Here is a 14,800-nt window from a genome sequence, read left to right as displayed (position 1 = left end):
AAATTTAAAATCCAACTTTCCATGCTAATTATCATTACAATAGGGGACACGAACTACTAACCTTCCCTACTTCCTGTCATATGGTAGGAGGGGAAGTTTGGCATAGTCAGGGTCTCTCTAGGGCTCAAAGTGTATAGAGAGAAATCGAGAACAAGAGAGAAAGATAGTGAGGAAGAAGCGGAAGAAAAGAAAAGGAAGAAAGGAAGAGAGAGGTAGAGAGCGCACGAATGAGAGAGGGTGCGTGTGAATGAGGTAGGGTGGGAGAGGGTGTGTGAGAGCTAGAGAGAAAGTGCAAGGAAAGAGAAAGAGAGAGGGTATTGGGGTTTTGGGGAGCACAGGAAAGTGACAAAGTGGGAGGGAGCAAAAGAGAGAGGTAGAGCTCTCCCCTGTTCTCCTCATTCACAGAATTGTCTAAGGTGTTGCCCAGTTCTGGGCATGCCATGGGTCCACCTATGGCGGTGCCCATACATGGTGTGGCCTAGGCCCTGATCTGGTGCATCTAGGCCATGGGCTAAGGTATTGCACTCCCTTATTTCTCTCTCTATTGTATTTCTCTCTCTCCACTATATCTCTCCTTGTTTGGTGGACCTCAGCAGAGAGCCATTCCTCGATGACCCTAATTGATCCTAATAAAGGGGCTTTGAACTACCTTGTCAGTCGGGCAACATGTTGGCAACATCCTAACCTTTATTGAGCATTACAAAATTTGATCGTCCTTGATCTCTTTTGAGCTCCCTGTATCTTAGCTTAGCCTTTGATCATAATTGATCATTTTTATTCCTAAAATGAGTTATTTTGAACACATGATATGTTTAAAAATTATTTCGAGAATTTGACTAGGTAACTTGTGAAAAACCTTTTGTATTTATATTTTCAGCATGGCTATAATCTAACCTCACTACTAGAGATTGTATATTTGTCCTGTTGACTTAAAATATAAGAAACTAGTTTCGACACTGTACCATCAATAATTAGAGTAGTAGCTACTGGGCACCTATTATCTATTATATGTTATCTTTATCCGATCTATGCTACTTAGGTACTTGCCCATTGCGATAGGTTGGATTTAGAATCACTTGCGTAAAGTATACTTTTGAATAAGAAAAGGATTTTTATTCTTTGAAATTTGACATAAATGAAATTTTGCCCATTCAACGATATATTATAAATTTGATTTGATTTATTATTTGTTGACATACTCTGATCTACTTTGAAGTATTTTGTTTCTTACTAGTATATCAAGCTAATTATTCTTCTTTTTCTCTATTTTTAGATTCTGATCTATGATTGGCTACAGGATTTGGGGGAGCATGCTAGATTGCTTAGAGCATTTAGTAGATCTTAGCTATCTTCGTCACTTGTGTCAATTGATCTTCTTATTAGTTTATCCTAGATTTGGAGATTTTTATCTAAATTGAATATTAGTAATATCTTGGAATTTTATGACTCTTGTTGTGGAAACTAGTAACCAGCAAGATTTGGTGCATAAGGATCATCCAGCTCGTAACCCATGCAGCAATCTCGGCGCACCAGATGTCCCTCTAGGATATCTTAGCCTGATCTCCTCGAGTAGGCATGAAAAGTCAGCCAAGTGGATCAGAAGTCTCCAACCTCTGCGATCAACATTTCCTAGCTCATTTCGGCAACCTTGGGCAATGAGCCATGACGAACAGGGCTCCTTCGTAGGGGAAGCACTCGGCCTCCCACCACCTCAAAGACACACCTAACTCTTCCACGTGCTAGATTGTTACAACACGTTCTCAAGGTTGTTAAGCCATGTTTAGCTTGTTACTACACGACTCCAAGTTTGTTAGAATTCAATCCTAGAAGATTTGGGACTCCGGCTATAAATAGGTCCAAATACCCTCAGCAAAGGGAGGTAATAATTGAAACCTAGAGAAGACCCTATCGCTTGATTACTTCTTTCTTTCTTTTTTCTTTGGTTTTCCATCAAAAAAATGTTTATTAATTTAAGCATCGGAGGGTCTGATTGGAGCCAATCTGATGATCCTTCACCCTATATCTGTTATGTTGGGTTATTTGTTGATAAAAATGATTTATGAGATTTTTGTTATATTAATTCTTGAGGATTGATGTTGTTTTGTTATTGGATTAAAATTATTATGAAATAATTAGATTTGTTATTTAGGTAGTCTTGCATGCATGTGCGGTTCGCCTTGTAAGAATACGGCATCTATCACGCGCTTGATTTGGGGCATGACACATTGTTTTCAAAAATATTGTCCGGCACAAACAAATAACAAATTAGGTCAAACACATCACATTTCTATACCTTGTGGACCAAAATGAGCTCTTGCTGCAAATGCTCTCGAAGGTTTTGACCAATGGGATAAAATTACAAGTTAGCTGCATTATAAAATCTTGTAGTTCTTTTTCATTGTAGTTTTATAATTCTAGGAAGACAAGGCAAGCGTAGACCAATTCAAGAGCAAATTAGAGGCTAAAATACGCCAGTGCCCTCATGCAAATGTGAAGGGCTATCTTGAATTAATAAACAAAGATATCATTCAACAGGTGGCTGCTTCCTGGACTAAAAAGGAAAACAAGAAAAAACAAAAAAAAAACAGGTGGTTGCCTCCTGTCGCCAGGGAAGGGGCACCTGGCCGGCCGGGTCACTGATGCTTCAGAGGTCATCAACTCGGAAAGGTGATGCATTTCCTGCAGAAAAGTGAAGGTCTTATTTTGGTGTAAGCATGGTCGAATTGGTCCTGTTCAAAATGACACTTGCACTAATTAATTCAAATCGGGATTAGAAGCAACCATCATAAAAGACCGAGTGCTAACCTGCCATGGTTTCCTGTCCACCGTTTTGACGTTTTCTACTAGCCTACTCACCCATATAAATGGAACCTAGGAACCAACAATACGGTATAAATTGTCTCTCTAGAAAGTTGGACGATCAACAGAGTGAAGTCTCCAATGAGAGGAAAGAACGAGGTAGATAACCCCCCATAAGGCAACAAAAGCTAGAGACCGAGCTGTTCATTCGAATTCGAGACACCTTCGCTGGCCCTTGTCTTCACGTATAACGCCACTTTCTCCCTCTCGTTGTCAAACCTACAATTCCAAGGACGCTTCAGGGACCTTCACCATCCACTCCCCCTCCTTTCTTCGCTCCTTAGGGAAATGCTTCGGAGATGGTTCTGTTGCTTCTCCGGCGAATTAGAAGCAAAGCCCCGGTAATCCTTCTTGTTACTTCAGTGCTACTAGTTATCTTTATGGCTCAAGTTTTCAATTCTGATTCCAGTCAGTGATATATTCCAGATCGAATAAGGGCCATGACTACCCATGGGAGGCCTACACCCTTAGAGAGCTCGTCCACGCGACCAACAACTTCCATGAGAAGAACAAGCTCGGCGAGGGTGGCTTTGGAACCGTCTATTTCGGCCAAACCAGCAAAGGAGAGGAGGCAAGCCCTCATACTTCATCTCTTGGGATGACCTTGTCTTTTTGTATACATATATGATGTATATATGTCTGCGCTTGTTTCTCTTCATTTCAATTGATCTTCTCAGATAGCAGTGAAGCGGCTGAAGGCCATGACAGCCAAGACCGAGATGGAGTTCGCGATCGAAGTAGAGATACTGGGAAGGGTGAGGCACAAGAACCTGCTGAGCCTTAAAGGATTCTACGCAGGTGGAGATGAGAGGCTAATTGTCTATGACTACATGCCCAACCTCAGTCTCATCAGCCATCTCCACGGTCGACGCGCCGCTGACCTGCTTCTGGACTGGCCTCGGAGGATGAAGATCGCCATCGGAGCCGCTGAGGGACTCGTGTAAGTCATCATAATTCCATGATCCATTCACTCGCTCCACTCCTGAGAGCATATAACAGTACTACATATAAGTTCTTAAGCTCATCTTTGTAGTTGTTCTCTTCTTTGGATAGGTACCTGCATCATGAGGCCAGCCCCCATATCATCCACAGGGACATCAAGGCCAGCAACGTCCTCCTTGACGCCGACTTTAATGCCAAAGTGGCCGACTTTGGGTTCGCGAAGCTGGTACCGGAAGGCGTCAGCCACCTGACGACCAGGGTGAAGGGGACGCTGGGCTACCTGGCGCCGGAGTACGCCATGTGGGGGAAGGTGTCGGAGGCCTGCGACGTGTACAGCTTCGGGGTGCTGCTGCTCGAGATTGTGAGCGCCAGGAAGCCGATCGAGAAGCTGCCCGGCGGCGTCAAGCGGGAAATTGTGAACTGGGTGACGCCACTGGTGGAGAGGGGCAGGTGGGAGCATGTTGCAGACCCTCGGCTGGGAGACAAGTTTGACAAGGCGCAGCTGAGGAATGTCGTGATGGTGGCGCTGCGGTGCACCAATGGCAGGCCGGAGAACCGGCCCCCGATGCTGGAGGTGGTGGAGCTTCTCAAAAGTGGGGTGCGGGAGGGGAGGACTAAAGAGGTCGTGGTGATGAAGAAAGAGATGAGGGAGGATGACGATGATGGTTGGAGGGATTAGCGAGCCTTCGTACTGTGAGAGGAAGAGCTGGAAAACATCAAGAATGAGGTGATGGTGTGATGTTTTCTACGTACGGCACGGAATTGCTGGTGCATGTACTCAATCTTGGGCAAGGAATTGTTTGCGATCGACAACACAGAATGTACAAGTTTTCAGCCAAAATCTTGTTAGGGCCAAATATTGCAGAATAAACTAAGCTAAATTTTCAATACCAACTAGAATAAATATTCATAGAGACAATATATCAAACACTTAGAGAACAATAGGAGAGCACACCAAATTTACATGGAAAAATCCTCCAGTGTAGAGGGTAAAAAATCACAGAGCAAGTTCGATCAATCCACTATAATAAATATAGAGTTTACAATACTCAAGTTTATGCCCAAAACTTGAGTTCTCAATGAATTGAAAAAACTCCAAAATCATTTCCTTAAGACTAACAATGATCTCACCCAAAGCACCACAATGCGATGAACTCACGAATGTAATAAGATCCCTTACAATGAATATTACAACTCTTTATAGCACCCAACATAACCTTAAATAGAAACCCAATTTGTTAAATCTCCATGTGAAAAACCACACACAAAAGGACAAGAGAAAGAACATGTTTCTTCCGTACGGCATGCAAAACTGATGTTGCAAGACGTGCCTTCTTCCTCTATGTCACCGCACCTCTTGGCTCTATGTCCTTTTTGTATTTTTTTTCTCTCTCTATTGTTGCTTCCTTTTTTTTCTCTTTTGTTTCTCAGCCACTCCCTGTTTTTTTTTTGTGTTACCCGCCCACATATGCCGCACGCGCTCCTATGATCCCGCAAACATAGTGAAGATAAAGCCCTAATGGGCTATTTGGGCCTTCCCAAGTGGGCTGGACCCACTTACAATCTCCCCCTCCAGCCCAAAGAGAAAAGAGACTGTACTCCAACTTACTAGTTAGAATCCATGTAGACCAATCCGGCACAAAGTTTCAGCTTCTCTCTGGTCACAACTTTTTTCATCATGTTAGCTAGGTTCTTCTCAGTGTGAATCTTTTGTAGTAGTACAAACTGCTCTACAACTGCCTAGTGTAGTCAATGGTATCTCACATCTATGTGCTTCGCACGTGAATAATGTGTAGCATTCTTGCCCAAGTCTAATACACTTTGACTGTCACAATAAACTACGTACTCATCTTGCTTCAAACCCAAATCTTGGAGAAATCGTTTCATCCAAAGTATCTCTTTCCTTGCTTCAGTAGCTGCAATATACTCAGTCTCAGTGGTAGATAAGGCAATACACTTCTGCAATTTCAATTGCCAAGATACAGCTCCCCTTGCAAAAATAAACAAGTACCCTGAAGTTGATTTTCTTCCATCAAGGTCATCTGCCATATATGCATCTGTATATCAAATGTCAAGCACATTCTGGAGCTACCTCTCAAGTATCTGAAGATCCGCTTCACTGTTTGCCAGTGATCTTTGCCAGAATTAACAAGGAACCTGCTAACAACTTCAACAGCATGAGTAATATTTGGGCATGTGCAAACCATAGCATACATCAAACTACCGACTGCAGAGGAGTAAGAAACTACTGCCATGCTATCTTTCTCCTTTTTGGTAGAAGGAAAAGTCTTCTTACTCAGTCTGAAGTGACGACGAAGAGGTGCACCGACCGGTTTAGCCTGCTTCATATTAAACCTTTTAAGTACCCGCTCAATATACTTCTCCTGTGATAACCACAGCTTCTTTGTTTTTTTGTCACAAAAAATCTACATACCTAAAATTTGTTGTGCTGCACCAAGGTCATTCATGTCAAAAGACTTAGACAACTCTACCTTCAAACTACAAATCAATTGAACATCTTGTCCTACTATCAACATGCCATCTACATACAACAGAAGAATAATGAATTTACCATCAAAAAAAATTTCTTACACATAATGATTTGCCTCTATCTTGGTATAGCCATGACCCACCTTGAATGAATCAAACTTTTTGTACCATTGCTTTGAAGCCTGCTTTAACCCATACAAACTCTTCTTCAACCTGCAAACCATATGCCCTTTTTCTTTTACTTTAAATTCTTCTCGCTGAACCATGTAGATCTCTTCCTCCAAATCACCATAGGGAAAAGCAGTTTTCATATCTAACTACTCAAGCTCAAGATCCAAACTAGCTGCCAAACTCAGAACAACTCAAACGGAACTCATCTTGACATTCGAAAAGAATATCTCATCAAAGTCAATACCTTCCTGCTGCTTGAAGCCTTTTACTACCAATCGAACTTTGTACTTCACTAGCTTTTCATCATTCATCTTTTGCTTGAACACCCATTTGTTTCCTAGAGCCCCTTTACTTTTAGAAAGTTCTACCAACTAATAAATGTCATTCTTCTGTAGAGAACTCATCTCTTCCAGCATAGCCTTCACCCAGCACTGCTTGTCCTTGTGAGTGTACATTTTCTGAAAATCTCTATGGCTCTCCCTCTTTAATAAGCAAAACAAAATCTGATTCAGGATATCTAGTTGATGGACGATACTCCCTGGTAGACCTCGTAACCTGAAGCTCTACTGTAGTAGGTTGCTCCCCCTACTCAATACTCTCAGGCAGAGTAGACTGCTCTCCCTGCTCAAACAAATCATCCTCATCAACAATTGGCTCATCACCTTGGTCTTCAACTTGCATCTCTTATCCATCAGTGACACCTTCTGAAGGCAAAGAGATAGATGTAAAGTCGGGAACACCTTCAACTGCTTGACTCGGCTTCTTTACTTTTTTAAAGTCCATCAAGGTCTGATCTTCATGAAAAACCACATCTTTACTTCTGATGATTTTCTTCTTCTTCTCTGGATCCCATAGCCTATAGCCAAATTCTGCATCTCCATAGCTAACAAATATGTAAAGAATGGCCTTATCATCAAGCTTTGCTCGTTGTTCCTTAAGCACATGTGCAAATGCCTTGCACCTAAATACCTTCAAATGAGAGTAGGAAATATCCTTCCCTATCCACACTTTTTTAAAAATATCAAAACCTAAAAGAACTGATGGAGACCGGTTGATTAAGTAGCATGCAGTAAGAACAGCTTCACCCTAGAATGACTTAGGTAGTTAGCCATCCTCAACATACATTTGACCTTTTCTATAATGGTGCGATTCATCCTCTTTGCAACACTATTATGCTGTGGGATACAAGGAACTGTCTTCTCATGTCTAATACCACGCTCTGAGCAATAATTCTCGAACTCATTAGATATGTACTCACCTCCATTATCTGTATGAAGACATTTCAATGACTTTCCTGTTTTTCTGTCCACCAAGGCATGAAACTGCTTAATACACTGAAATATCTGGTCTTTTGTTCTTAAAACATAAATCCACAACTTTCATGAAACATCATCAATAAAGGTAACAAAATATTTGCAGCCACCTAAGGACTCTACTTCAATGGGACCACACACATCAGAATACACCAAATCCAATATATTGGGTTTTCTACTAGAGGCTTCTTGGAAAAGAAATGAGGTGGTTAAGTAAACAGTAATTACAGGGATTCAATGACATACCTATATGAAAAGGAATGATGAACTTTCTTTCCAAATTCTGCAATCTTTTCTCACTCATGTGAGCCAGCCGTCTGTGCCACAGATCTGGTAAAGCACCATCTTCAATCATATTTACTGTACCACCGCACAACTTTATCTATGTTTTGTAAAGTGTGCAACATAACTTTTCTTTAGCAAATACCATTGACCTCCTCGATAGTTTTAATCTCTTGTTGCCAAAATAGTTATCATACCCAGCTACATCAAGAGCATTAGTAAAGATTAGATTCAGGTGTATATCTAGAACATGTCGCACATCCTTGAGGGTAAAAGAGAATCCAAAATTGGTAACAAAGCAGATATCACTAATTCACACAATATCAGCATAACTATTATTTTCCATCTTCACTTTGCCAAATTTACATGCTCTGTAAGTAGTGAAGAGCTCTCTCCTTGGAGTGATATGATAGGAACATGCTGAGTCAATTACCCACTCCATATCGGGATCTGCAACATGACAACACTGGTCCTCTCCCATACAAAGAACTGCCACTAATTCATTTGAAACACAAGTAGTGGTGTATTCATCTTTGGCCTTCTTTTGATTCTTTTTCTCTTTCGATTGTTTTTTCCAAGCCTTGCATTGTTTCTTCATATGACCCTCTTTATTATAGTAGAATCACTTGATTTTTTCTCTTGCACTAGACTGACTTCTGAAAGTACCATGCCTTTTAAAATCTCTGCTCTTATCTCTTCTTCTATTTTCTATAACAAGAGCCTGTGCACTGTCCTTACCCATATTTTTTCTTCTTGTTTCTTCATTAAACAAGCTATCTTTCACTAGAGTAAGTTGTAGCATCCCATTAGAAGCAGAGTTGCTAAGTAATACCCCCAAAGTCTTCCAATTGTGAGGCAATGAACTCAACAGCAATAATGCCTACAACTTATCATCGAGCACTATCTTCATTATGGTCAACTGATTCTCCAAGTCTTGGAACCCACTCAAATGCTCAGCAACAGATCTTCCCTCTTTCAGCTTCAAATTCATAAGCCTCCTAATTGTAAAGGCTTTATTTTGAGTTGTCTTTCTCTTATAGAAACCCTCTAATTTTATCCAAAGACTGTAAGCATCTATCTCTTGAGATACATGATGAAACACACTGAAATCAATCCACTGGCTGATATCCCAATAGCTTTTCTGTTTATTGTCTTCCAGTCACCATCACTAATGTTCTTTGGCTTAGCATTAGTACCTTCAATGGGCTCATATAAATCCTTACAATAAATGATATCCACCATCATAGGCTTTCAAAAAGAATAATTAGAAGTGATAGTCAACTTTGAAGACCACGCAATAGCACGTATCTGGTAGGATAGTGATTACGGGTATCGATCCACAGGGATTGGGGTACAGTTATTTTTCTTTAAAAATATTTGAAAAAGGAAATTTGTGAAGACTATTAAACTAAGCAATTTTAATAAGAAATGCAATTAGAATGATATCAGTTTGGGGGAATCTAGGGCAAGAAATTCACCACTAACATCGGAACAAGGGTCATTTGTATTGTAATTCGTTCTTGGATTAACATGCAAATTGGCTACAAGCCTAATAAGCATTTAAATAAAAACCTCACAAAAGTAATTTAGGAACATCCATCTTCGGTTGGCATGAAATGTCTATCCTAAACTAATGTGGCAGGACACTGCATCTTCCCTAAGCATGGACTATCTTATATTTACTTAGTGATCATGAAGAACAGTTGTACGAACATCATACTTAAAATCACAGAAATTAAATATGATTCAAAAGAAGATATCCATTAAAAACAATAAGTTCATACAACCCCAAGAATATAAAATAAAATATAAAACCCATGTCCCTTTGTTAGGGCTGCATCCAGCCCTAGAGAAAAGATCAGCCTTCCATGGAGTTGTGGGCGGCAGCAGCAGTGGCACAGCAGCGGGCTTCCATCACAATCGACTGGTTCTACCTCAGCACTTCAATTTTTTTTTATATGGGAAGTGTTTTCCGAAATGCCCCAAACTTCTCTCCCTCCTCTGTTTCTTGTGGGATTTGGCCTATGAGCTCCCGAGCTTGATGGGGGAAGAAGAATGGAACGGAAGAGAGAATGCCTCTAGCCTTCATCATCGACTCCCTTTTATAGCCTTCACAGCCTCTGTTATCAACCTTCAGATATATTCTTCCGAGTGAGATGATAAAGGAGAGGAACGGTCTCTGTTCCGAGGATGTGGGTGACTGAAGTTATCGTGAACGCTGGGAGGAAATCTTTGGATTGCAGGCGATTTTGGGAGTTATCCATGAATTGCGGATGCTGGGAAGCAATCTGGGAACGACTTGGGAGATGTCCGTGAAAGGAGGGAATGGTTGGATTCGTGATGAGCATGGGATACGGGACCGACTCGGAACAGGGGTTGTGTTTGGGAGCGAGCTGTGAGCAGGGCAGAGCCGGCCCGAGCCTTAGGCGATCGAGGCGGTCGCCTAAGGCCCCGGGCCAATGGAAGGCCCCGGGAGGTGAAGGGAGAAAAGAAATTGAGAGAGAGAGGGGGAAGTTTTTGGCACCGTGATCAAAAGGAAGCAAAGGCCCCTTTTAAAACGGAAACAGGAGCTGGCTACGAGTCTTCCCCCTTGATGGAAGGGAGGTGGAGAGTTTTCTGGCCTGCAGAGGAGCAATTTGGGAAGTTGGGGACAGTAGTTTTGTTTTGGGTGGAGGGGGGGAGAGAGAGAGAGAGAGAGAGAGAGAGAGGAGGGATTTGGTTGGCTTGATACCCGCCAGAAGCCACTCTTATCTTTCATCCCTTCTCTTTTTTGGTTTTGGTCTTGGTTTTCCTTCCCTCACAATACTCCTGATCCACCTGGGCCATCGGGAAGAAAGATAGGGGGATTGGAGATGGACTTCTTGGAGGGTAGAGAGAGAAAAGGGGGGGGGGTGGGTGTTGAATGGCTACTGTGCTGTGATGCTGCAGTAGCTGCTTCGGTACTCACCAAGTAAGGGTACTCACTTTGAAAGGAAGATGGTGGGATGGGATTTTTATTAATTAGATCGAGTGAATTTTCCATAATGCCCCTACTTTTTTTTATAGAAAAGGCCTGGACAAATTCTGCTCTTGCTTTACCATAATTCCCATAATTTCTTTATCTTGACCATGAAGTGCCATAGGATGATTTTTTCCTATTCTACTCTTACTTGACAGAATAAAAGTATTATTAAGCATTATCTTAGTTATTTAATCAGTTTCATGGCTCTTTTCTTAGGTTAATTACTTTTCTATATTTTCATTCAAAAATTATATTAAATTGAAAAGACTTCTTATCTATTCTTATTAGATTCGTGTATCTTTACTGGAATATTATACTTGATTACTATCTATTTTTATATCATTTTTAAAAAATATTTTATACTTATTTAAAATTTTATTATTAAAAAAAAGGCCCCCAAATGTATTGGGCCGCCCCTGGAGCAGGGACGTTGGGATTGAATGGATCCTGAGTTTGGTAGGCGATGAAGACGGGATGCTACACGTAACAGGGGAGCTGGAATCAAGCCGGAAGAGGAGGATGCTGGGAGATGATCACGGATGGCTGTGGGAGATGGATCTTACGAACGGGATGAAGGCTGGCTTGATCCGCGAACAGGGGATTTGAGCTCATCCGTGGATGATGGGAGATGTTGCCGCATCTGATCCGGTTAGAGTAAATCCTGGAGCCGAGCTTCTTCAACATGTGGGAGGTTCCTTGGACGCGGCTGGGATGCGGAGCAAAGGTTTGAACTGATCCTAAGCAGGGGAGTAGCTTGAACGCGGTGGATAGGCTGGGATTTGGCTGGGAAGCTGATCCGAAAGATGAAGTGGAAGATCTTGGTTTTGTTCCAAAACAGGGGATACAGATGGCAAGTGGGTGGCTGGGACACACGGGAGAAGCGGAATAAGATATGAGGGCAAAACAGAAGGAAGGTTGCTTGATCTGATCCTCACGACAGTCGGAATTCACTAATGCTCGAGATGAAGCTCCCCTGTTCTGTTTCCGTGAAGTATGGGAAGCACAGCTTGGATGCATGCGGAGGGCTAAATTTGATCGTATCCCGAAATGGATGCAGATGCAGCTGAGGCTTATCTGTGGATACGACACCAATCCGGACGAGATGAAGACTGGGATAAGAATTCTAGGAAGTGATCAACTCGGAAGATGAGCTGCTGCCGTTTCACTGCGGAGAAGACATGGCGTTGAGAGGATCTCATGCGAATCGGCGGAAGATCATTTGTTGAAGATGCAAGTCTAGCTGAACACGGGATACCCGGACGGATCACAAGCGAGATGAACGACAAGATCTTGGAAGAAGATTGATTCGGAAGGAGGTTAGTGTTTACGGCTAAGAGGGGATCCCGAAAGATGCTGGGAGATTTGGGATGCTATTTTGAGAAGATGAGAGGATAACTTTGTTCTGCCCGTGGATGATGAAGTTAATCCGGAGTAGAGATTCGTGGGAGGCAGTCGTTTGGGATGTTCATCCGATTGGGAACAGGGGAGATTGGAAATGGCTGAGGACGCATGGGAAATGTGGACGTGGGAGACACAGGTGATTCGGGAAGATGAAGCTAAGGAGGGATTTGCGGGAAGAAAAATAGGGGAGTCTCTTGAGAACGGTAGATACGGCTGCTGGCTTGTTTGAAGATTTTAATGTGGTTTGGCTGGGAACTTGGTTGGAGTGTGGGATTTTAGTTGAACGAGATGTGAGGAGTGGATGGAGCTTTGGGATTCGTGCAAATGTGATGGTATGCTTTGAGATCTGAGAGACAAATAATTGAAGGAATTTTATTGTTTTTGAGATTAAAATTGGATCATGTGGAAAAAGAGTTGGAACGAGTGGGGAGAAATTTAGGTGAACATGTGAAGAGTCAGGAATTAATGGGAAGCACTGGATTTTGGAGAAGAGTTCTTGGAGTTGACTCTGGAGGTTGTGAAATGATGCAGTGTCAGTTTAGGCTTTACCTAATTAAGCTTGACTCGACCTGCATACATTAAGCTTAATCAGTAAATAAATAAGTAAAACTCGAATTACCTTTAATAATTTATTAAAATGTAGTGATGAAGGTAACATATTTTTTTAGTTGAATTTACAAAATATGTGAATTAAAATAATGATAAGTGCTATGAATAAGATATTAATTTATGCATTATTTACACAAGCAATATATCAAACACCTAGAGAGCAAAAGGAGAACACACCAAATTTACATGAAAAAACCCTCTAGTGTAGAGGGTAAAAAATTATGGGGCAAATTCGATCAATCCACTATAATAAATATAAAGTTTACAATACTCAAGTTTATGCCCAAAATTTGAGTTCTCAACAAATTGAAAACACTCCAAAATCATCTTTCTAAGAGTAACAATGATCTCACACAAACCACCACAATGTGATGAACCCAATAATATAATGAGATCTTTAACAATGAATACTACAACTCTCTATAGCATCCAACACAACTCTTAGATAGAAATCCAATTTGTTAAATCTTTGTGTGAAAAACATACCCAAAAAGGACAAGAGAAAGAACCTATTTCTTCCGTACAGCGTGCAAAACTGATGCTGCAAGATGTGCCCTCTTCCTCTCTGTGTCACCGCACCTCTTGGCTCTCTCTCTCTCTCTCTTTTATTTTTTTTTCTCTCTCTGCCGCTGCTTCTTTTTTTCTCTTTTGTTTCTCAGCTGCTCTCTATTTTTTTTTGTGTTACCTACCCACATATGCCACGCACGCTCCTATGATCCTGCAAACACAATGAAGATAAAGCCCTAATGGGCTATTTGGGCCTCCCCAAGTGCGCTGGACCTACTTACAAATCTGACCAATTAGCCACTGCAGGAAGGGAATATGTTTGAGGCAATTAATCTCTTGTTGGTTCGTGTAGAGGTTCAGTAGAAGAAATTCAGCTCGCTCTCAAAACTTACGGTTGAAGTCATTATTAGAATTGGATCATGGTAGATTGTTAATTTTTATTCATATATACATATAACATGATTGTTTGATGTTGGGTGGGGATGGGATTATGGTGTATGCCTTCGATAGCTAAAACAATGGAGATTAGAGTTTAAACTCTTACTCACGTGAAACCGGCCATTCTCGGCTAAATTGGATGAGGTTTGGAAGTGCAAGGATTGGATGAATCCAAAACAAAATTTCGGCCATATTTCTTTTGAAAAAGAAAAAAAATAAAGATTATAGAGAGATCCTCATATCATCATCCCCTATGTCCCATTTTTCAATCACATCCTTTGATACATAACGCTAGAAAGGAGTAAATTTTCTGACAAAAAGAAAAGTAGGCAGGAATTATGGTTGAATTATGTTTACGTGCAATGCTTCAGGGGGGCCATGCGAGTGCTAATATGATAGCTACTACTGTAGGCAAACTCCACCATGGTGTTCATCCCTCACACCCTTCAAATCTAACAAAGGCCTTCAACATATTCTCCAAGATTAGATTTTCCTCTCAATTGTCCATCTACTTAAGGGTAAAAGGCTATACTAAAGTTCAATGTGGGCCCCATCATCTTGTTTAACTCTTTCAAAATGGTCACTCAAAATTTGTTCCCCTGCCTCATCCTATAGAAACCAGAGTTCCAAGAAGCCTCAATCTTCCTCATGTACAATCTGACTAGGTCTTTCTAAAGCAAAGCCAACAAACTTGCTTTGTAGAAAGTGAGCCAATTTTGTTGGTTTATCCAAAATCACCCAAAAATAGCATCATGTCACCTGATAATCATTAGTAATCTTGACTCAA

The 14,800-nt window shown here is 41.3% G+C and overlaps 1 protein-coding gene across 1 annotated transcript; it reads left to right on the top strand.

The window, feature by feature from the left end:
• The first annotated feature begins 3,147 nt into the window (after positions 1 to 3,147).
• LOC103718553 (PTI1-like tyrosine-protein kinase At3g15890) lies at positions 3,148 to 4,797 on the top strand. The gene is made up of 4 exons (XM_008807430.3): positions 3,148 to 3,200; positions 3,286 to 3,430; positions 3,537 to 3,799; positions 3,913 to 4,797. Exons 1-4 carry the CDS (start codon positions 3,148 to 3,150, stop codon positions 4,478 to 4,480), a joined length of 1,029 nt encoding a protein of 342 aa, XP_008805652.1. The 3' UTR covers positions 4,481 to 4,797.
• Positions 4,798 to 14,800: the final 10,003 nt, after the last annotated feature.

Source organism: Phoenix dactylifera, unplaced genomic scaffold (assembly GCF_009389715.1).
Source record: "Phoenix dactylifera cultivar Barhee BC4 unplaced genomic scaffold, palm_55x_up_171113_PBpolish2nd_filt_p 000090F, whole genome shotgun sequence".
NCBI lineage: Eukaryota > Viridiplantae > Streptophyta > Magnoliopsida > Arecales > Arecaceae > Phoenix > Phoenix dactylifera.
Note: the sequence above shows the minus strand (reverse complement) of the source record. Positions and strands in the feature narration are given on the sequence as shown.